Source organism: Amblyomma americanum, chromosome 2 (genome assembly GCF_052857255.1).
Source record: "Amblyomma americanum isolate KBUSLIRL-KWMA chromosome 2, ASM5285725v1, whole genome shotgun sequence".
NCBI lineage: Eukaryota > Metazoa > Arthropoda > Arachnida > Ixodida > Ixodidae > Amblyomma > Amblyomma americanum.
The window spans coordinates 189,887,808-189,912,061 of NC_135498.1; the positions used below are offsets into that span (position 1 = coordinate 189,887,808).

Below are 24,254 nucleotides of genomic sequence, written 5' to 3' on the forward strand. Positions count from 1 at the left end.
GAACCCGCCCAACAAGTGTGCACTCTGGGCCTGATCCATTGTCGTTTGACCTCATGTCGACACTCGCCTTTGTGCGCTTGCAGCTTAAAGGCAAAAAACATTTGATGTGCATCCGTCCCCGCGAGAACTGACTGGACACCTGCTGATTTACACGATATTTTCACATGCTGCATCTGCTCTCGAATTTCATGTAGTTTGTTCATCAAAACAACCAGCGAATTGTTGTGAACTCAGGAACTAGGCCTTTTGTATACTGAACATTCTTGGCACCTAAACATAAAAAATGGCAATGGTTTCACTGTTCTAAAAACTAGTTAAAGCTATAGCACTGGCAGTTAGTAGCTTCTGCCTAGGTCTTCCTCTGTCGCTTTTCCCTGGCTCACAACCTCCGCTTAGCGAATCGTTGCTCGCGTCCTTACTCTGTTTAGGCTGCTTCTTTCGCACGACGAGCTTCTCGCTTTCTCCTCAACACCGCAGCCCGTCGAGCCACGTCTGCAGGGTGCTTCGACTCAGCCTGGTGGCTATAGCGCACGGTTATCTTGGGCGTTACTACCGCACTGCCCGCCGCGCTCTCCTCCATGGCGAAACTGAACGTGGGCAGCTGACCCGTCTCCTCTTTAGGCGAATGGAGAGTCACGCGGTTAGTGATGCGACCACACCTGGCGATGCGGGGTTCAGCGCGCCGCGCAGCGACGGTGGCGGCGCATCACGTGATATGACGTCCGGACCGGAGCTTCTCCGGTTGAGGGCTCGTTCACACTTGGTCATTCAGCGGCGACAGGGAGCGAAATCCGCGGCCGCCGAAATGCTGCGTCGTTCACATTTCCCGGCCACCATCTCGCCGCTTGTCATCTGCTCACGGTGTACACGGATATGGCAAGAGGTTAATCGATGCTGTGTGCGTACTGTAATCGTATGCACGCTTACGTACGCTAAATGCTGCTATTTTGCAGAACGTTGCGCCACTCCTAACATTACCACTTTTCAAACATGAATGGGTAACCGCTGCGGTGGCCTAGTCGTATGAGCATCCGCATCGTGTGCGGGAGGTGCGAGGTTCGACCCCAGTGCCGCCGGGTACGCACGTGTGATACAACGGGTACAAGCTTTTCCCTTCCTGGTGCTCGGCTTACTATCGGGTGAAATCCTTAGGAAATGGGTTGTGACCCCACCTTAATTGTGTATGAAATCTACCTTGTGCCATGGCGTTCTTTCGCCAAAGCTGCGCTTGCGCCATAAAAATTCATCTTCATCATCAAAACATGGATGGATGGAAGGTAGGGGCATCCTCTTTGAAACGGGGTGATCGCCGTTGACACCATGCTCAGTTTTCTTTTCCGCTTTATCTTTGCTCAACTGCGTTGTAAGTTGTTACGAAAACTCGCAATTTTATTTAAATGCGTCTTCCAGCACTTATAACCTTATGTCACCTCTCCGCTTTTGAGCCACCAATCTATCAATCGTCTTTTTTTTTAAATTTCCACCGCAGATTTATTTACATGGCCATTTTTATCTCTGAGCCCTAGGACCTCAGGAATAGTGACTGTGCCTGCATCGACATCGGGAGGGATACTATCACATTTGAGTATGAGGTGTTGTATTGTTTCTACAGATTTACCACACAAAGCACATGTGTCATACTGTTCGTTAAATTTCTTTTTGTAGATGCGCATTCTAAGGCACCCAGACAAAGCTTCAAATGTAGGGCACTGCCTCTTGAGTTATCATCAAACGTTTCCTTCCTGATCTACCTTTTTCACGATCGATATAGTTCTACACAGTGCTTCTTATGTATTGAATTTATCCAATTTTTACCTTCCTCGTTTCTAACCTGTCATTTAATGGTCTTCCTCTGTCCTCGGGTCTGGTATACTTACTGTTTAGCTCCCTTGTTCTTTTCCGCCATTGTGTGTCAATGCTCTTTCTGTATAAGTGTTTGAATACTTTAGCTGCTTACCTGTTATCGTCCAATTTCCTCAGGCGTTCTTCATATAGAATTTTACTCTGAGCTTCCTGGGCTTCGAACGATGCCCAGCCCATATCCACCTGTAAAGCCTCGGTTGCGGTTGTCCCGTGGGAACCTAATTCTAATCAGGTGTCCAAAGATATATGAGACAGATACTGCGCCATTTCCTTTCCCCAAAAACCAATCATCATCATCATCATCATCAATCTTCCAACATCACTCTGATTTACTTATCTTGACTGAACTTAAAGGTGCTCCGAAACACCTTCCGAGGAGAGCACGTCAACTCGCTCAATTACTACAGTGTGTTGTCAGGAAAACATGAGCCAAATAATAACCTTCTATATGCTGCGGATGACCCACAATCACGCGCAACAGTTGACGAGCCCTTCCCTGCGACTTTTTCATGCTCGCACCCACCTCCTTCGCTCGCATCTACGTAAGCATGTTGAGAGTTGACTACTGGTTAGATTCTTTCAGACGTCAGGCAGCTACCAAGGCCGCGGCCAATGAGCCGCGTAGCTCCGGCGGGTCAGGAAGCCTCGCTCCCAGAGGTGCGGCCGGGGGAGGAGCGCGCCGCACTTCCAGCGTGCAAAAAGTGACGGGAGGAAAGGGAAAAGCGCGAAGACGCTCATATTCAAATTTTGACTGCATATAACTTAACTTCTACAACGTGCATTAGAAAATTTCTTGCTGGATAATATACGTGAAGTGGCGTCCTTTAAAGGGAAGCTGAAACGGTTTTCAAATCGCATGAAACGCCGTGGTTGGGAAGAAAGGACCTTGAAAATCATGTGTGTAAATTTTTTCCCGATTCTATCCGCAAACAGAGCTGCAATCGCTTCTTAAAAACCCGCCGCCGACACGCCCTTGTCCCTTCCGGAAGCGCCGGGTGGGGGGACGGCAGAGAGGGAGAACTGGCGGAAGTGACGCCATTAACGGAGAGTCGGCCGGCCGGCTGCGCTTGCTTCGTTGCGGCCCGCGCTTTGGCGAACTACAGATCAACGTAATCTTCTGCCAGTGCCGTTTGCTTGCTCTCGTTCGGGCGTTCCCTGTAATGCTTGAAGCCTGTATACAAACCAGTTTTGGCATGGTACTTTCAAACAGCGCTCAGCCCACAGCTTGGCAGAATCCGTCGGTAGTTCTCCGTCAGCCTCTTCCACGTTAACCAGACAATCTGGTAGTAGGCAACATGCCGAAACTGCCTGCACAAAATATGTGCAGCAATATTTCTCTTTTCGGTATATTACTTTCTTACCTGTTTTTAAACTCTGCCTTTTCCAGCTGGTTCACATCCATGCTGAGCTAAGGCCACTTCCAGCAATGCTTTACTGAGGCACACAGTCTTGAACTTTTTGAGCTCGTTACGCACTGTGTGCCTTTTTGCTTTTTCCTGATTGCTTGAACCTCGTGGCAGCACAAGCAATTCTCTTAATCTTTCATCAGCGCGATTATATATTATATAGGCCGATTATATAGGCATAGAATACTTGAGCAAAGCAAACATTTGCATTCATGAGCGCTTGGTCATGGCTGACGATCGACAATGGGGCCTGAATTCATACAAATTTGTCCTTGAGTCAGAACGGCAAAGTGGTCGAGCAGCGGTACGCATATATCTGCCACTAGCAATTATGCCGGTTATCTCGATACGCAACAGCAGCAACTATACCTCGCAGCACACTAGTTTTGATGAGCAACACTGCAAGCCCCGAAACGCAACCATAATTATTTATAATAATAATTGGTTTTTTGGGGAAAGGAAATGGCGCAGTATCTGTCTCATATATCGTTGGACACCTGAACCGCGCCGTAAGGGAAGGGATGAAGGAGGGAGTGAAAGAAGAAAGGAAGAAGAGGTGCCGTAGTGGAGGGCTCCGGAATAATTTCGACCACCTGGGGATCTTTAACGTGCACTGACATCGCACACACACGAAACCATAATTGTTTTCAAAAGCGTGTTCAGCATGAAAAAAAAAAGAAACAACGCACGGGGGTAAGTGCAAAAGTTTCATGGTTGAACAGTAGCTGGAACATGCGACAGAAGGAAAGCGCACACGGGAGCTTCCTCCCGGTCGCCTCGTCTCTTCGCGCTGTAGTACAGCAGTGCACCCACTCTAACTCATGCAGTTTTGCATTATTTTGTAGTTCTAAAAGGCCTTCGGGGGTAATTAGGCAAGTAACCATAAATAAGTGAACAAACAAATGCTTTACCTCGCGCGACTCGTGTAAGCGTGCCGATGATCTGATTTCGATCATGTTTACAGGCGTTACAAGAATTTGGTGGCCAGGCTTTTATGCAGCAGCGGTACACAGAAACGTTTCGGCGCAATTTAATTTTTTTACTGCCACTTGCACCTACACAAAACATGCACACGCATGCATCTACGCAAACATACGTATCAGTCGAGATTTGGTTTTCGTGTTACCCTGGTAGGACGTGAGAGGCCCATACTGGGTTAACGAAATTTCCGGCTTGCAGGCGCCGCCATGCGGTCGCTTCTCTATTAGCCTCTTATCAGGCGGTGGCGCCATAGGATAGGATAGGAAAACATTTATTGAATCATAAGTATTTAGGCGATCAGAAGTCTTCTTGCTTGCTTCGCGTGTCGCTGTCTTCACGCTGCGCTGCAGGGAAGGCTTCTTCAGCAAAGGGTGGTTCCTCAGTCCAGGGCTCCACTGAGTTTGGCTGCATCCCTTGCGTGCTCTACCATCCTCTTTTGGACGGCGAGCTCGCAGCTGACGAGCCGTCTCTCCCAGTGCTCCGCACTCGGGGGTTTGTGTTCTCGGAATGCGTTGTTTCGTTCGCATTCCCATGTTATGTGAAATAGTGTGGGTGTGGCCCCGCATCACGGGCATGTGCCCCTATATTGCGTTGGGAACATCTTGTTGTATATAAAGAGGTTGGGGAAGGAACCTGTTTGTAATCTACGCCAATCTGTTGCCTCCACCTTGGTTAGTGCTTTATGCGGGGGCGGATATTTATATCTCACCCCTCTGTGATGTTGGAGTAGGTCTGAATAGCTGTCCCCGAGGATCATGGCGCTCAGACCACGGCTGTCCTGCTGCTGTCCGACTCGGAAACAAAAAGCTCGAGCTAGACCATCCGCCGCCTCATTGCCCCTTATGCCCTCGTGCGCAGGTATCCAGATTAAATTATGTTGCACTGTTATGCTCTCTGAAAGGTTGCACTCTCTGAGCACCTTAAGAGTAGCTTTGCTAATTCTGCCCTTCGTATAATTTCGACAGGTCTCTTTTGAGTCAGTGAGAATATGCAATGATTTGTTCTCCCTATATCCTTTTGCTGCCGCCAGCGCTACGGCTAACTCCTCGGCGTCCGTTATACTCCAGATTTTCGTGGATGCCCCGGAGGTTAGTTCCCCATCTTTTTTTACTACCACTGCCGTACCTATGCATTTGCTTCTGCCGCTCGCTACTTCCATAGCGCTTGCGTCCGTGTAGAAGGTGTTATCCTTCCCCGGTAGTGTTCTTTCAATGTGTTCTGCCCTGGCCTTCCTTCTGCCTTCGTGGAGCCTGGGGTCCATGTTCTTTGGAATGGGTCTGACATAAAATGTTTTCCTTATTTCGGTAGGCATGTCTTCGTACCGCTTTGTGTCGATGTATTCGCAGCCTATTCTGTCGAGCAGTGCTCTTCCAGTGTAGGTCCCTCCTAGTCTTTTAATTTGCGATTTTCGTTGCGCTTCCACCATTTCTAGGAAGGTGTTGTTGACGCCAAGCTGCATGAGCTTTTCGTTGGGTGTGTTTCTTGACAGGTGTAATGCTGTCTTGTATGCTTTCCTTAGAATGGTTTCGATTTCTTCATTAGACGTTTTGGTCCTTATGTGGAAGGGAAGCGAGTACGTAACTCTGCTTACTATGAGGCTGTTGACCAATCTTAGGGTGTCTTCTTCTTTCATCTCATGTCTTCTTTGAGAGACTCTGCTTATCATTCTGCTGACACTTTCTGTTGATTTCTTGAGCAGGGAAATCGTGTGGTTGCATTTCCTACTACCCTGCAGCCACATGCCGAGGATGCGGATCATTTTGCATTCCGGTATGAGTTGTCCTTCGAGAGTGACTTCCAGTTTCGCCTTAGTCTGGTGTCGGCCCACTCTCAGGAGTTCAGACTTTTCGGTAGAAGAGTTGAGGCCTCTAGCTGTCACGTAGTCTTGTACGCATCTCGCCGCTTCTTGCAGTGCGGCTTGCTTTTCTTCTAAGGTCCCTCCGGTAGCCCAGACCGTGATGACGTCCGCGTACATCGCGTGTCGGACTCCCTGGATTTGCTCGAGTTTTCTTGCTAGGCCAGTCATCGCCACGTTGAATAATACGGGCGAGATTACGGAGCCTTGGGGCGTACCTCTGCTAGGCGTTGCAAAGATATCGCTCCTTAGTTCTCCTAGGCCTACTGTTGCCGTTCTGTTTGAAAGGAAGTCCTTCACGTAATCGTGTGTTCTCTTCCCGCAGTTCGCGTTGATGAGACCTTCCATGATGGCCTCGTGGCTTACGTTGTCGAAGGCTCCTTTGACATCGAGCGCCATGACCACGTTTTCGCCCTTTCTTGGCATAGTTTCTAAGACCTCCTTCTCGAGCTGTAGCAGGACATCTTGCGTCGAGAGGTTGGCTCTGAACCCGAACATTGAGTTTGGGTAGTACTTTTCGCTCTCCAGTTGTTGTTGGATGCGTTTGGTGACTATCTTCTCGTAGAGTTTGCCCAGGCACGATGTGAGAGAGATCGGCCTCAGATTATCGATTTGGATTTTCTTGCCGGGTTTGGGGATCATCACTACGACGGCGTGTTTCCATGCCGCCGGGACTCTCCCTTCTTGCCATAATTTGTTTAAGTAGCGGACTAGCTGGTCTATCGCTTCGTCGCTGAGGTTTCTAATGAGGGAGTTCCGTACTCGATCTGCTCCCGCTGCTGTGTTCTTGGTGGCTGATTAATTGCCTCAATGACCTCTTCCCTAGAGATGGGTCGATCCATGTTCGGGTTTTCTTCGCCTCGGTATTCACCGTGGTATCCCTCCGGTTCTCCCGTTCCGTAGCATTTCTTGCGAACCTCTTCGAGCATCTGCTCGTCCGTTCCTTGATACTGGTGTATTAATCTTTGGATAGAATTGCTGCTTTCCCGTTTGCTCTTGCTGGGGATCCATCAGGCTTCTGAGTATTTGCCACGTTCTGGCTGTACTGAGGGTGCCCTTCAGCGAGTCTGCGAATTGTTGCCCCCCCTGTCTAGCCAGTTGCGTAGCGTACTCTTCCGCCTTCTTACTGATCTCCGCAATCTGTAGTTCTCAACGATTTCGGAATAGTTTTGCGCGCGCTCGTCCAGACTCCGACAGTCCGGAGGTTCCATGGTTACCAGGAAGCAACGAATATGGGAATTCAATTCAATTCAATTCAATTCCATTTATTTTCCAGAAAATTCTGGTGGCTGCCTGGACTAAAAGCTGTAGGTATACAGCTTGACGAGGCCCAGGCAGCCGTTACAAGGCATAGAAGCAGACTTTGTTGAGAACATTTACATACACACACAAAAAAACGAACACATAGTCAGGTTACAGTTTTCACAAAAAACAGGACAGCCAGAAAGCACAAAATCATCAATAAATTACAATAGGGAAATACAGAAAATATATTTACATAAGATACAAGGCAGCAGCTGTACTTGGGCGCGAATTATACGTCAGGAATTATTTTGAAGAAATAATTCACGCAATGCTTTCTTAGTAGGGTTATTTGTGTCTTTATATCTATTTAAAATTACTGGAAGATTGTGCTGTAGTGCTTGGAACTTATAGTCAGTCCGAAAATGGGGAGCTAACCAAGTGTCTGTGTTGCGAGTATTAACTGTGTGATCGTTCTGTTTCAGTAGCGCCGTGCCTTCTATCATAGACCTAAAGGATGACGACAGATGAAAGGAAAGCAATATTCGGAATTCATACATACTTTGAATTTTTAACACACTGAATGTTTCAAAAGCTTGTCGTGTGTGGCTTAGGTAATCAAGATTGGCAATGTGACGTATAGCTTTCTTTTGCAGAAGGTAAATTTTTTCTAGGTGGCTCTTAGTTGTTGTCAACCAGACTAATGAGCAATAGCTTATTTGCGAGACAAATAATGCATTATATATTTGTAGCTTTATTTTACCAGGAAGGAACGCGCGGCAACGAGCAATTGCACCTGTTACCAACGAGAGGTTTTTTATTATCTTCTCAACATGCGCTGACGACCCCGGAGTCGACGAAGATATTGATAGCAGAGAAAGCTGGGAAGCCCTGCTGCTCAGCGAAGAACCCGCTCGGCAGAAACAAGCCAATCAGCCTGGCGGCTGATGCCGCGAAGAGATAAAGTCTCTTTGTTAGCCTTTGGTCACGGAGGCTCTGGCACCCGCCCTCCAGGCATGCGTGCCGGGGGCGGTGAGTAGTAAGGGGTCTCCATTACCGGTGGAAATAAAAGCTGTCATCCACCCATCCATCAAGTCGAGATTTCCAACACGTGAACATGACGCGACTTGACATTCGCTGCCGGCGCACTCCGCGGCGTCGTTGGTTCCGCCGTTTCCTGAAGCTGCTGATGGCTCGAACATGCATGGTGAAAGTCCGAACTTTTAGGCACTGCTTGAATTATCCATAATTTTCAGAACGTAGTCCTTAAACGCCCGCTGAAGCAACGTGCTACGCAGCAACGCCGTCGGTGCCGGCCGGAGATCCCCGTGGATGACGTCACGACGGTCCCGACCAATCGCGTGCAAGAGCGGCGTTTACTCGGCGCCCTGAGGCGATGGGGCGCGTTTTCTTATAAAAAACAGCATTTTGCGTTTATTTCCGCACTTTTTGATTGAGGTATTCTGTTTCAGTGGGCTAAATACTATAAAATGACGTAGAGATCTCATTTTTTTCGAAAAGTGCTTCAGCTTCCCTTTAACATCCAAGCCATACTGCAACTTTTTAGAGCCCCCTTCAGTGCCCCTTTAAGCACTGAACTTAAGTCCTTAAACATAGAACCGCAATCCCGAAAGTAAGCCCGGGCACCATTATTCCTATCCAAATACCTCTCAGTACTTCACACCTGTTGTAACACACTATGCACAATGTTTCGTTATCCCGTCATCTCTTCGCCCTTTTGCTATGAGACACTGTTCGTGCTTTTGCGTGTATGTCTACTCTTCGTTTACCCACACCACGAGATATTTGTATTCGGTCACTCGGGGTATAAACGCGGCAGCGTTAAGGAGCTCGTGTCGCAGAAACGCCGGTGTCGTCGGCGGCGGCGTCCTTGGCCGTGAGCGAAAAATGGCGCATCTTGGTGGACACCTGAACCGCGCCGTAAGGGAAGAGATTTCAAAGTGGCTGCGAAACACTGCTTGAATAGATGCCGGTTACGCTTCAGATGGATTCTTTATGTCACACAGATGCTGACTCAAAAAGAATTACGAGAATCGATGCATAGGAACGGGAGTTATTCAATGAAGAAATTTCAAAATACAAGCAAACAAAATGCTGCCCTCAACTCGATCTTCGCGCAGCTTCCCATTCCAATTTCACTCTCCCAATGACGGCACCCAGGGCGCCCAATCAAAACAGCCTATCTTAGCACGTGGTGGAAGTTTGCACTCCATGGTTGCCTTTTCTCTGTAACTCGTTCATGCCAAGGCTGGTAGCGCCGTTTGCATGGTTACAACAACCATGTGAACGCTCAGCTGACCCAGCGATGCTTCACCGTCACGTCGACGGCGCAGAACGAAACACTTATCAGTGACGTTCCCTTACTTATGGATCCAAACTCGAGCGCGAGATACTGCGACGGTGTGACAGCCTGCGCAATATATCAGACACCTTTAGCACAGCGCGTACCGCTACTGCTTATCGCCAACCATCGCCCGTCGCTCCTAGCGCGCTGGTTGGCCACGGCGAGCAAGGAGCGGGCGCTGTTGACGGTAACGTGGCGCCATCTGGCGCCACCGCCCGGTGATTCTCCACAAACTGACGATGCGCACTGCCTGCTAAATGTGAAACGCACGCATCCTTCCTTGAGATCGAAACGAACACTTATAGAGTGTAATGGCTCGATCGGATCGATTCCGCAAAGCCGCTCTCAGATACATAGAGAGTAGCCATAAGTGTTTAGTGCTAGGTCGTAGGATGTTTACAGAGAGGCGCAAAGTCCTTCGATGCAAAAAGTAGCCAGTGCCCATGGTGGCGTGGTTTTGTTTTACTTGATTTAGAGTGCTTTTATCTAGGGTAAACAAGCTGGTTTTGGTAATGTAATATAAAACACAAAAACTTGACAAAACGTACCTCTAGTTATTGACCCAATTCGCAGTATATTTGCTCTTTGTCCAGTCATCAAGCTCGCGCAAAGGGATGTCATATCCGCTGCTGAAAACCGCGACTGTATGGTGACACCGTCAGCGCCACGAATTTGTTTTTGCGAGCTAATTAAAATATTAAAAACCACGGTATGCGCGGTACGACCGATGCTAATAGCATCACTATAATTCATTCTATGCAACCAACAGGCAAAACAATGCACTGGAAATGTGTTTCGGGGCCCCTTTAATGCGGCATTGTTAAGAATTGATTTATAGGTCGATTGATTGATCAATTGATTGATGGATTGATCGATCGATCGATTTTTCCTTGCCTCACGGCGCGATCCGGACGTCCAGCGGGAAATGTGAGACAGGCGTAATCACCTTACCTTAAAATCAATTTTTCATTTCATTTTCCTTCCCTTACGGCCCGCTTCAGGTGTCCACCGATATATGTCAGACAGGCGTCCCTTCCTTAAATTGTCAACGGGCCACGCGTCGCGCCGAACTGGCGATGGCGTTCCTTGTAGTCCTCGGCAACGCTGCGACACGCTGTCGCGTCTCACTCTTTAGAGAGTTTTAGTTTCACGTACGTAGAGGGTTCACGTACGCAAACGTGAGAAGTCTACGTAGCCTGCACGCAGGTCGTTTGAAACCCTTATAGTTGCACGTTCGCGACGCACGCCCGCGTTACTCCTAGCGCCATCTACTAAGAAACACATACACTGGTTGCAACCTAAATCATTCAAGACAAGTCTTTAAGCCAAGCAATTCGGTCTGTCCTCGTGTTTGGGTGTTTGGCTATGTGTGGCTGGTTTGGGGTTCTCTCATGGTGTCTTCGACTGGTCGCTCCCGCGATCCGGTTTGGATCTGGCAGAGTGGGAGCCGCTCTCGCTCCGAGCGCATAGCGAGACTGGTCAAGCCGAATGGTCTGCGAATTCTTAGAGCGGAAGCGCAGGAGGCAGAAGGGGGCCGTCACTTCCGGAACCCCGCCGCGGCACCGCTGGTGTCAACACTCAACAGTAGCCGCACGTGGTCGCACTCATTCTGCGTCGCAGTCGCCGCTTCTGCTTCACGTGTACCTGTCGCTACTTCGGCTGTCAGTCTCCGGCAAAAATGAGCGCCCCATGGGACCATTCTGGATATACTTCACCAGCCGAAGTCGTGTTGACTACAATGATCGACGGTAAGTCGGGCCTTATTTCTCTTCCGGACGAACAACGCGCTTCCGCGCCTTTTCGCAGCGGCGTTGTTTTGAGGGCTGTGGAAGTTTCTAGCGACGTACGACGCCGAAAGCAGCATTGTGGTTCTTTCCTAATATCGTGCGCGTTGGCGTGCGATTTCTAGTGTAAAAAAAAATGGACAATAACTTTTGCTATGGTGTGACTGTTTCCAACTTTGCGTTTTTTCCTTCCCTCGTGCTCCGTGCGTACGCACTGCACATTTTGTAGCAGCTCACGGAGGACGCTTGTGCACGTCTATTCCTAGCCTTACCATCTTCAGACAAACTTCAGTGCAATCTGTCTGCCCGGGAATGAATAATGGTCTTTGGTCGGCCGTTGGAATAAGCCTTCACCAATAACACTACTGGCGCGGCAGATAATTTTCTTCACGTGGCCAGCAGAAATGCGTAATCAACGTATGAAGTCCGTGTTCATAACACCCGTGTCAACTGCATGTCTAGCATCCTGCACTTACCTCGCGTGTCGCTACACAGCACACTCCCCGGGGTTTCAGCAGTGTGTGTCTGCGTGAAGCCTCTGAGTAAAAAGCGTAACTGGGTTGGCGGACACCTGAATCGTTCTGCGAGTAAACGGTGACGTCTACCTGCAAAACTGAGGCAGTTATGCGCCTTTCTTTTTCTCAAAAACAGCGCAAAGTTTAGACCCCTTTCATTTTGAGGAAAGGAAGGCCGTATAACTGGCTATCTGTGTCAGTGTGCCTAAAGAAATTAACGTGCTTTCGCGCAATATTTTGGGCTTGACAATGCTAAACTGCCAGTCATTTTTTTTTATTTTGATGTTTTCTCTATGCAGCGGAGGAAGACCATACAATGCCTGAAGTTATGGACTCTTCAAAGAAGCCGAACGAAACTGCGGTGTCAATTGGTTAGTTCAGATACTAACTTTCCTGAATGCATGTTAATACCATAGCAATTCAGATGCAGTTGGCAAACCTGAGTTAGCTACCCTGCATGCATCAAATCAATTCGTCTTTCTTCCACTGTTATGCTTTAATGGTGAAGCTGCATGCTTATTTTTATGTACCCACAAAGAGGATGCCTTCATTTAACCTGGTGTGGTGAATATGCCTGAAAAAAAAAATGAATGTAGAGAGCATGTATGCAATAATATATATCTGTTTGGTCATGCTTGAAAGTTTCACCTAGAGTTAAACAACATACATAAAAAAGGTCTTAATAAAGATAAATTTCCAGGTATAATGTATATTTAAACCAAATAAACAACACTCAAACTTAATTGTGAGACTGAATTCAAAAATGCCTAGAGAAGCTTGTTTCACCTATTTCTTTTCAAACGCAGCTTCATGGGATGAACGCCAAACAAAGCTGCTTCTGGACTACTATGCACGCTATGCCAGAGACGTGGGCCCACTCAAGAAATTTCGCAGCAAGCGAGCTATGTTCGAGCAAATTGCCTGCGATATGTTCGGCATTCTCGGCATTCATCGCACTGCTGTGCAGTGCGAAACACGCTTCAAGACAGTGTCAAAGCGGAAGAGGAACGAAGAGAAGCACAATAATACATCAGGAAATTCCCGCTGCCGCGTGGAATATGAGCAAGAGTTTGTTGCCATAAAGGCTATAGATGACAGCTTGGAGCCGGAAGTCTTGCGCGGTGTGGACACCGTGAGGTATAAGAAAGCGTCGACTTGTAAAGCAAGTCCTCGACCATCAACCAGCGCAGACGTCCAGGAAAACTCGGAGTTCAGTGGTGATACCCTGTCTTTGATATCATCAGGGGGAGACTGTTCATTTGAAGCCGGTACAGATTCGCAGGACGAAGAGCCCAAGAAAAAAAGAGCCGACCGGAGGTTGCGCCCAAGCAACTCTAGAATGCAACACCTGCAGTTGTTCTTTGACGAAATGAACAAACTGCACAGGGAGAAAGAGAAAAAAAAGGAAGATAGAGAACAAAGGAAGGAGCAAAGGCATCAGGAGCTGCTAAAAGCTCATTCCGAGCATATGGCACTTTTGAAAACTCTAGCAGAAAAGGAGTAGCATCCAGAACTTGGTTTGAGGTGTACAGCCCCTGTCAAAAGAATATACCCCAAGGGGTTTGCTTTTAAGCTATTCAGTTGGGATCCCTAGCGCATCTAGCAGTCCAAAGCTTGGGAGGACTGAGGACGTGAAGCCATACCTTTTTCGAGAGGTTATGGTCACTGAGGATGCATACAGGATGCCTCACAAGCAAACCCCCTTGGGCCGAATACTTTTGACGGGAGGTACATCTCCCGTCAAAACTGATTCTAATTTATTTACACACTTTTTCTAGCATGCAATAAATGTCTGCTCTGATCTCATTTTTCATACAATCGAAGCATGTCATTTGTAAAACGCTTTGACAAGTAGTAGTAGTAAATGGTTTATTAAAATAATAATAAAAAGGAAGGAAAAGATTTTCGCTAGCCCCGGCATCTGCCATCAATACTGAAGCACCCGAGCTGGGGCAGCGGAAGTAAAGGATAGCAGGCCGAATGGAGAAATTAAATGAAAGAGGTGAGGGGACAGGAAGAGAGGATAAGGAGAAGACTTAGTATATACAAAAACTATTTATACAATAATATGTACAGGTTGCATGCGTCGTGAGTTCATGATGAAGCAAACTTGACAAGAAGAAAAACATTTGATGTGCAATAAATGTTTCTACAACAAAAACTTGATCTCTGTGAATGCAGCTTATAGGTTCTCGGCCAAGGAATTTCTCTTCAATTCGCCCAATCGGCGAAGAGCGCCTTCGCTTTCGGACACAGGCTGTCGACTTGCCCTTACCTCTGCTAGGCTGAGCCTGTTGGGAAGGGCAGCATCAATTCTTCTTTCTTTTCTCTCATCATCTGTCAGCAAATCATTGACGTCAAAGTCACCTCCATCCAAGCATATGTTATGGAGCACACAGCATGCTACGACGAACTTTGTTATTTTGTCTACAGTTGTAAACTCAACGTAGCGAAGCTGCCGAAACCTTTGCTTCAGCATTCCAAAAGCATTTTCAATGATCACCCTTGTAGTTGCATGGCACTGGTTGTAATTAGTTTTGGCTGCTGTCATCGGCCCGTAGTGCTTGAATGGCGTCAACAAGTGCTCTCTAATGGGATAAGCGGCATCACCTAAAATGTGGAATTTGTTGACTTCGCACAGTGTAGGCAAGTCTTCGTGCACCGGAGACAGCCTCAACACTCGTGCATCATGCACTTTGCTTGGTGGCCCGGTAAACACATCCATGAATTTTCCTCTTGCATCGCATATTCCTTGCATAGTTATTGACACCTGATCATGTCTATTTATGTAAGTAGACCTGATCTTGTTGCTAGGGCACCGTATTGGTATGTAGGTCCCATCAATACATCCAATGACATTTGGAAAGCCTGCAAGCTGGAAAAGACGAGACAGCAACAGTTACAATGGGAAAGCCAGGACCTTCACCGTGGTTGGTCAATGAAACTGCTCAAGCATGGTGGTATAACTCTGTGGCAAATGGGGGAATTTAGTTACATGACAGCAGTGTGCAAGCTTAGGCAAAACCAACCGGTAACTAGTTTTTGCTTCTGAGCATTTTCTATTTGCCTCAGTTTTACATGTAAGAAAGGAGCATTCTTCAGCATGCTTAAGTCAAAAGCTAGAAAATTTAATGCATGAAATGCTTCAACATTTAAACATATGCATTGTTTACACTGCATTAAGCCCAAGGATCATGAACATGGCATTGGTGAAATCAGTTATTCAAAGTTTAACAGTAGGCTAAGAGGGATTTAAACACTCACTTTCCGGAAATCTTCAGCCAACCTGTCCTTATCTGATGAAAAGTGAATCACATTCGAAGCGATGTGGCACAGAAAATCCAGGACCCTATTTATGACCACTAGCTGGGTTGACTCTGCCATGTTGAACAGGACAGAACACTCTCGCATCGATGCCTTGTTGGCAGCATACCTGTTAAATAAATACAGTAATTATAATTTACCAAACCAGCAGTCACTATCAAACACTCTTGCAGTTACATGATGAATAGAATTCATGATAATTTAGTAGAGCTATTCTGAGCAAGCCTTGCTACATTTATCGTCTTTAAAAATTTGTTCATAGCATGTCCTTGTGTGCCAAATAAAAACATGCTGGGATCTAATAAGAGGTATCATCGATTTCTTTTTCCTCAGCACTCTTTTCAAGTGCATACAATACAATAATTTTATAGAAGTAACCAAGGCTCAATTTTAGAACGCGTGCTGTAGAAAGAAAAAAAGAAGAAGTGGAAACATGCTGAGGGAGCTTTGAGCTCAAGTCAAGCTGCCGTTCCTTCGGGCAGTTTTTACTCAGCAACCACCTCTTTGATGGAAATAAACTCTAATATTATTATACTATAATTAAGCACATATTCAACTGGAAGAAACTATAGCAAACGTGAGTACGACATGAAAACATTAGTGAGATTGCATATCTTGTTTTGCATCCACAAACAGTCACACAGCTCAGAAAAATTTTTCATCTATCACGCGCAGTATTCGCATCCCCACCAAACGTTTCTCATTTTCTTGGTGCTTAAAATGAAGCTCACCAGACAAAGGAAAGAATGTGTTCCTCTGGCGTCTTTGCCGGAGAACCGCCGTGGTGTCTATTCGACGGGAAACATTCAGATTCCTCGAACATCGCAATGAGGTCATAGCATGCCTGGCGTCTCAGGCGGAAATTCCTGCGGAACTGTAAAACATCATTACTCATCGGACCATACTCGCGCATAAACACTTACCTCTTCTCCGGAGTAGTGTTTCACCACTGTGCAGACATAGTCAGCAACCTTCGGCACACACAGTGGCACGCTGAAGATTTCTTTAAACATCGCCTTGTAGACAGCACTGTCGTCCTCGTCTGAGCTGCTGCTGGAATCGCTGTTGTCATGTGCTAGATGTGACAGCAACACAGACGGCATTCCAAGCGTAGTTAACCGGCGCCTCTTGGACATTTTTTTTGTTTCACACAGCGCGGCCCACGCAAAACACAACTCAGCAAGGACGCTACAAATGTGTGACTACACCAAAAGCCGACACTTGCTTCTGCCTACGAGTAGGCAATGCCGCGGTTAACTCGCACCGCTTCCGCGACGTAGCGGAAGTGGCTCTGTCACGTGAACACATCTCGGAGCCGCTCCGACTTTTTTCTCGGAGCGCGTCAGAGCGCTCTGAGCTGGAGGCGAGCGCTCAGAAACAACCAGCCGAATGTAGTCAGAGCGCCCGGTTTCGACCAGCCGAATGTGCGGCCGCCTCTCAGAGCGCTCTAGAGCGATCTAAAGCGACCAGTCAAAGACACCATCAGAGACCTCGCGAGACCGTTGCTATGACGACGACCAGCGCTACTTCGTCAGGCTTAACAGCTGAAAAATCGCCCTTCTGTCTAAAAAACAAAAGATATTTGTCGCTTCAAACCATATGCTAGGGTAAGAATGGGCAAACTGAAGGCGAATACGATAGTTTAGAACACGATATCGCGTCGAGGGATTAGCGACGAAGCTGTTATCGCTGTGAAGCGGCGGGCAGGGCGCCGCCATGTTTGTGAGCGCTACGTACGCAAGTCAATAGAGAGTAGAGAGTTTTAGTTTCACGTACGTAGAGGGTTCACGTACGCAAACGTGAGAAGTCTACGTAGCGTGCACCCAGGTGGTTTGAAACCCTTATAGTTATACGTACGCGAAACACGCCGCGCGTTACGCCTAGCGCCATCTACTCAGAAGCACAGACACTGGTTGTAGCCAAAATCATCCAAGACAAGTCATTAAGCGAAGCCATTCATAGCGAGACCGTTGCTATGACGACGACCAACGCTACTTCTTCAGGCTTAGCAGCTGAGAAACCGCCCTTCTGTCTGAAAAACAAAAGCTATTTGTCGTTTGAAACCTTATGCGGGGGTAAGAATGGGCAAATAGAAGGCGACTACAACAGTTAGAACACGATATCGCCTCGAGGGATTAGCGACGAAGCTGTTATCGCTGTGAAGCGGCGGGCAGGGCGCCGCCATGTTTGTCAACGCTACGTACGCAAGCAACGCAGAGACCGCAACGTAAGAATCCGAATCTCACGTACGTACGTGAGACTCGCGCATACCCTTTGCGTTCTGCGCATGCGCACTGGCCACCCGTAAGAGCTCTACGTACGTGAAGCCTCTACGTACGTGAAACTGAAACTCTCTAGTTTTAGTTTCACGTACGTACGTGAGAAGTCTACGTAGCCTGCACGCAGGTGGTTTGAAACCTTTATAGTTACACGTAGGCGAAACACGCCGCGCGTTACGCCTAGCGCCATCTACTAAGAAACACAGACACTGGTTGTAGCCAAAATAATCCAAGACAAGTCATTAAGCGAAGCCATTCATAGCGAGACCGTTGCTATGACGACGACCAACGCTACTTCGTCAGGCTTAGCAGCTGAAAAATCGCCCTTCTGTCTGAAAAACAAAAGCTATTTGTCGCTTGAAACCTTATGCGAGGGTAAGAATGGGCAAATCGAAGGCGAATACAACAGTTTAGAACACCGTATCGCATCCAGGGATTAGCGACGAAGCTGTTATCGCCATGAAGCGGCGGGCAGGGTGCCGCCATGTTTGTCAACGCTACGTACGCAAGCAACGCAAAGACCGCAACGTAAAAAGAGTTTTAGTTTCGCGTACGTAGAGGCTTCACGTACGTAGAGCTCTTACGGGTGACCAGTGCGCATGCGCAGAACGCAAAGGGTATGAGCGAGTCTCACGTACGTACGTGAGATTCGGATTTTTACGTTGCGGTCTTTGCGTTGCTTGCGTACGTTGCGTTGACAAACATGGCGGCACCGTGCCCGCCGTTTCACGGCGATAACAGCTTCATCGCTAATCCCTCGAGGCGATATGGTGTTCTAAAGTGCTGTATTCGCCTTCGATTTGACCATTCTTACCCTCGCATAAGGTTTCAAGCGACAAATAGCTTTTGTTTTTCAGACAGAAGGGCGATTTTTCAGCTACTAAGCCTGACGAAGTAGCGTTGGTCGTCGTCATAGCAACGGTCTCGCTATGAATGGCTTCGCTTAAAGACTTGTCTTGGATGATTTTGGCTACAACCAGTGTCTGTGTTTCTTAGTAGATGGCGCTAGGCGTAACGCGCGGCGTGTTTCGCGTACGTGTAACTATAAGGGTTTCAAACCACCTGCGTGCAGGCTACGTAGACTTCTCACGTTTGCGTACGTGAACCTTCTACGTACGTGAAACTAAAACTCTCTAATCAAAGACCACAACGTAAAAATCGGAATCTCACGTACTTACCTGGGACTCGCGCATACGCTTCGCGTTCTGCGCATGCGTACTGGTCACCCGCAAGAGCTCTACGTGCGTGACGCCTCTATGTACATGAAACAAACTCTCTTTTAAGACGAAGCTTAAGCGTCCTCCAATTTTTTCAAGGCCTTATTGCAAGCTCCTGACCAATTGTAGAGTTGAAGATCATCACAGCTGACTTATTTGCGCTAAAACTGAAACCTAGACTGTCTCTTGTGTCTCTACAGCAATTAACCAGAGTTCACAAGTCTTCCTGGCTATCTGCTAACAGTGCAATATTTTGACTAGATAAAGCGTACAGAAGCACACCAGACGAGACAGGCGTTACTTACAACTGTTTATTGAATTCAAGAACGGCCTATTTATAGCCAAGAGGAAGGCGTGGTGGAAAAGGAGACGAAACAATATAACAAACAACAGGTAAACTACAAGTGCCAGATGAAATATACTACAGAGGAGAAAACAAAAGTTTATTCAACTCTTTCCAATCTTATCTAAAAAATATGCTTTCATTGTTATGAATGACCAGCGAACGGGTGCTAACACAGGAACTCCCGCTTTTTCTAATCTGGTAGGCTTCTAGCAGTTCACGGGCAGTCTTATCTTTACTTCTACATAATATTTGAGTGTCTTGGAGCTTCCCTTCACAAATTTTCTGCTCTTCTTTGCCGCAGTCCTTGCAATGTTGCGGCAAATGTGATCAGGTACCAGTTCTTGGCGAGTGTTTATGCTCCGTTAGACGTTCAATAATACATCGGCCTGTCTGGCCGATGTACACTTTTCCACAAGTCAGCGGGATGCTTTTAACTACCCCCACAGCACAGTTCAGAAAAGGTTTGGATGCTTATTTTCGCGTTCTGTTGACTTGGCATTATCATTTCGAATCTTCCGACACAGCGGTTCAAGTTTTCTGTATGCAGAGAAGACCATCGGGACTTTGTATTTCACAGCAACATGCTTAAGATTATGAGCTCCTTTGTGGGAGTATGGAATCACCACGGGTTTGATTTTCTTTTCAGATAGTTCACCATACTCGCTCTTTTTATGTTTATTTTTTTACCTTTTTCAGCAATGCTTCCGTCGCAGAACTAATCACCAGAGAAGGAAAGCCTGCCTGTTTGAGCTTTTGTATCTTTACGTCGTAGCTTTCCTGTACCTTATGACAGCACGATTTCTTTATAGCTGAATCAAGGCACATCATGACAATGGCGTGTTTCCGTGCACATCTGCCCTTTGTTTACCCATACCCCGAGATATTTGTATTCAGCCGCTCGGGGTATTTCAAGGCCAAGTGTTGCAAACCTTATTTTCGTACTAATCATATAAAGCATGAAGAGCAGCTGTGATAGAGGACAACCTTGCCTTAATCCTTTGTGAACCTCACACTTCTCGTCCTCTTAATTCCTTCCGATGTAATTTCAACTTTATTTTCTCAATATATTTTCTGTAGAAAATCAATTACCTCGTGACCAATACCTTCAGTTTTTTATATGTTCCACAGGAGTTCTCTGTTAACGTTGTAGTATGCACCGAATATATATGGGAAGGCTAAATACCAGGGATCTGTTTTCCGCCTCAACTATTTCTGTGCATTTAGTAAGCACGAACAGGCTATCATCTAAGCGCCTGCCCCTTCTGAACACATTCTCAACTTCTTCGAGGCTTCTATTATTTTCTACCCACGATTGAATTTTCAACCTGGCCGCCTGTGTCGCCAGCCTGTATATAGCTGATGTTATCGTAATCGGTCGCAAGGATTTTATGTTTGTCTCATTGCTTTTCTTTTTATAAATAAAATTCATTCTACTCTGTTTCCGCATGTTCAGAATTTGCTTATTTGTTATGACTGCCTCCAATGAGTTTCCTTGCCTTTTGGGCCAAGTTCGTTAATCAGCTTCATTAGAATTAATAATAATAATAATTGGTTTTGGGGGAAAGGAAATGGCGCAGTATCTGTCTCATATCGTTGTACACCTGAACAGCGCCCTAAGGAAAGGGTAAAGGAGGGAGTGAAAGAATAAAGGAAGAGAGAGGTGCCGTAGTGGAGGGCTCCGGAATAATTTCGACCACCTGGGGATCTTTAACGTGCACTGACATCGCACAGCACACGGGCGCCTTAGCGTTTTTCCTCCATAAAAACGCAGCCGCGGCGGTCGGGTTCGAACCCGGGAACTCAGGATCAGTAGTCGAGCGCCCTAACCACTGAGCCACCGCGGCGGGGCATTAGAATTTCTGCGGATGTGTATTTAATTTTGGAATATTTGCTTCTGCCTTTTTCTCGCTAATACTGGTCAGTTCTAAGCTGTTTTATATTGTCCTGTCTTGTGTTGCTCCTTCATTTGGGGAGATTACCCTATCGTCGCTCCTAAATGACTGAGCAGTAACTGATGCAATGCAATTCAGAGCGTCGTCTCCCACTAAACGTTTTTCCTCGGCCTCGTGAATCTTTTCCTGCTTTCTATGATTCGCTTTACCGAGCCAGCTTGTATGTTTCCAGAATTTTCTTGGCCCCTCTTTAGTAGCATCGCGAACTTCAGCCAGCCAGCAATAAGAGGACTGCTTTATTCTAGCCTTGACGAGGGCCTACACTTGGTGTTTCTTTTGTCGATAGGATACCCATTTTCGGCCTATTTCCTCTTCAGATAACTGCGCCCTCTTTGCCTCTGTGCTCCCTTGAAGCCAATCGTCGTTGTGCGATGGCCTCCCTAATTTCATTACTCCACCAACTTCGTGGCTTCCAAATCGCTAGCCTAGTGGTGCCATCTGATGGTTAGCAAGGGAACCATTGTTGTCAACAAACCGTTGCCCCTCTTAAGCCTAAAAAGGTAGAATTGTCGTTCAAAATTAAAATAAAGCAAATTTATCACTCCTACGTTTTCTTATGGGTGAGATGAGACGAAGCTAAATACCGCTGACCCATTTATGGCCGGTCAATGCGTTTTAAAAAAGAGTAACAATGACGAATCCAGTCCGACGCGAGGCGTCCTGCATAGTAGTGCGCCGCCATGTTTGTCGCCGCGGGAATGCAACTTCGTACTCGCGTGCGGCGAGTACGAAGTTGTATCCATGGAGTTGCGTCCGTCGAAGAATCGGCGGAAAATTTTACGGCGGCATAAATCGTTGTAGTATGCACCGAATATATGTGGGAAGGCTAAATACCAGGGGTCTGTTTTCCGCCTTACCTATTTCTGTGCATTTAGTAAGCACGAACAGGCTATCATCTACGCGCCTGCCCCTTCTGAACACATTGCGGTGGAATTTTTGCTGAGGCGGCGGATTACGCTTGCACTCGCCGCCGAATGTCCAAGTGTGAAACGCACCTTGAAAGTCATGCGGCGGCAGTCAATGAGCTTGGCGAAACATGGCGGAGTGGAGCTTTCGCTGCAAACAGGCGGCATAAATGAGAATGAACTTAGAAGAGGTGAATTGCCGATTTTTACGGGGCTTGAGAGAAAGAAAATATCTACCATCAAATCGTGTAACAGAAATTTCTTGAAGCTGTGATTGGACGACGGCTATATTTGATGAGTTGGTTATATGTTTTTCTTTGAGCAGCGCCGTCACATTCGGCCGTCACATTGCCAAAGCTGACCAGCCTTCAAATGTTTATCGCAGCAAAACGGTGATAGAGCAGATCACATCGCAGGCACACCGCCACACGTTATCTTCTTGCTCGACACACACTCTGCTAACACGTACTCTAGAGGCACGCAGTTTTAAGTTTATATACTGGTATTCGCAGAATTATTTGCTCTACAGGGCCGAACGTAAGTGTTCTAGAAATTAGTCGGCAATGTTAACTTGGTAAATGATTTCGATCGCTGCTTTTGTTGCTCAGGTGCACACTGTGAATCGCGCAGCTTTTTTTTTTGTTTGTAATCTTTTCTTACGTTGCTTTTCCGTTAGTTGGCATAATGTGTAAGCCAACGTCTTTTTTGTTATAGGTTTTGTTTATGAATAGTGTTTTTTTCTCAATTACAAATCATTGCCTGTGCCTGCTGCTGCTGCCAACAGACTGGGCTTAAGGCCCGTCAAGTTGCCGTGAGCAACTTTTTCATTAAATCGCTCATAAATTGTATATTTATGCAAATAAAGACAATTCAATTCTCACACAGGTATTATAAATGCTCTGTTAAAAATCTTAGGTTTCAGCTAGGTACCTTAGCGTAAGACTTAAAAAGGTATGCATTTAAGTTTAGCTACCGTGATTCGCCTCTCGACTGACGTCCGCCACTGCTGGTTGTACCATGCTGATAAAGGTGCTTTCATGGTTGAAAACGTTGTGGATTTACATGACAACTGTTCAGCGCAACGGCTGCAGTATAACATTCCTCGAAAAGCACAACCTCAGCAGCCCACATACGTCGACTGCAAAACAAAGGCTTCGCATCTCACGTTCATTTTATCACGTCCTGCGCCACATGCGACCACCCGGTAGCGGTTAACTTCCTAAGGCTGCGTACCGAGGCTATTACCTGCCGCCCAATGGTGCGTTTACCGTCCCTTGCAAATCAGTCCGTCAGGTTCTCAAAGAACGGGTGATCTGCTCTGCGTGTGACATGCCCGGTCCATGGATGTCAATCGTCCTTCTGATTTTTGCTCGGTTATCATCATCTCACTTTTGCCTCGTACCCTAACCAGATCCCACACCGTTCGTACAATTTCATATCCATCGATCCCTTTGTCTTCTGAAATTGAATCTCAGGGCACATATAAGCCTCACATGTAGCATCTTCATTCCCACTGTGGCTATCTTCCTCGTTGGCGGCGCCAAATTATTGCCCCCTTTTAATCCTAATACGCTGACGTCATAGGAGTATATAATCATCGCCAGAGCACAAGAGAGACCAAGAGCAGCGCCCGACGTAGAAATGATTACGTGTATACAACAAAAAAGAAAGTAAAGAAGGGTTAATGGCTGGGCCTCAGTATGCTCAAAAACATTTCGGCAATAGGACGGGCACAGGCGATCTTGAAGTTGAGGTACGCGCTGCCGAATATTTCAAGATATTCCAACCAATAATCAGATATTTCGCGGTATGCGCAATATATTCGGTACGAGCAATGGTTGCCCATTTCGCTATTGTATTTATCGCCTTCCCATTGCGTCTTAACAGGATTTCGCCGTCGTTTTCGATCCGCTGCTGCTTGGGCTTCTGATGGATGATTCAGCCAGGACAGCGCAGCCGTCGGCCAGCGTAAATAGCGGGCCATGACAGTCGATCACGTACCTGCCAGAATGCCATCTGTTCGCGCCAGACGGACGTGCTGGAGGGCTTCGTCGTCCTCGTCGTTTGCGCAGCGGGGCTACGTGGCACTCTACCGGGCAATATTGCTAACTGAGCAGAGGGTTTGCAGAATTGTGGTAATTTGGGCGAGTTGGACAAAGTACGCCTTACCTCTATGTTTGCTTTTTGACGCTTGGTATTTTACCACGTTCAGCAGTATTA

At 47.0% G+C, this 24,254-nt stretch overlaps 1 protein-coding gene across 1 annotated transcript in view; it reads left to right on the plus strand.

The window, feature by feature from the left end:
• Nucleotides 1–222, plus strand: part of LOC144120310 (neprilysin-1-like) — a 78,318-nt gene extending 78,096 nt beyond the window's left edge. The window contains exon 6 of the mRNA XM_077652696.1: nt 1–222. This exon is cut by the window's left edge and continues 308 nt beyond it. Within this exon, the coding sequence (XP_077508822.1) occupies nt 1–34 (34 nt within the window). The 3' untranslated portion in view covers nt 35–222.
• Nucleotides 223–24,254: the final 24,032 nt, after the last annotated feature.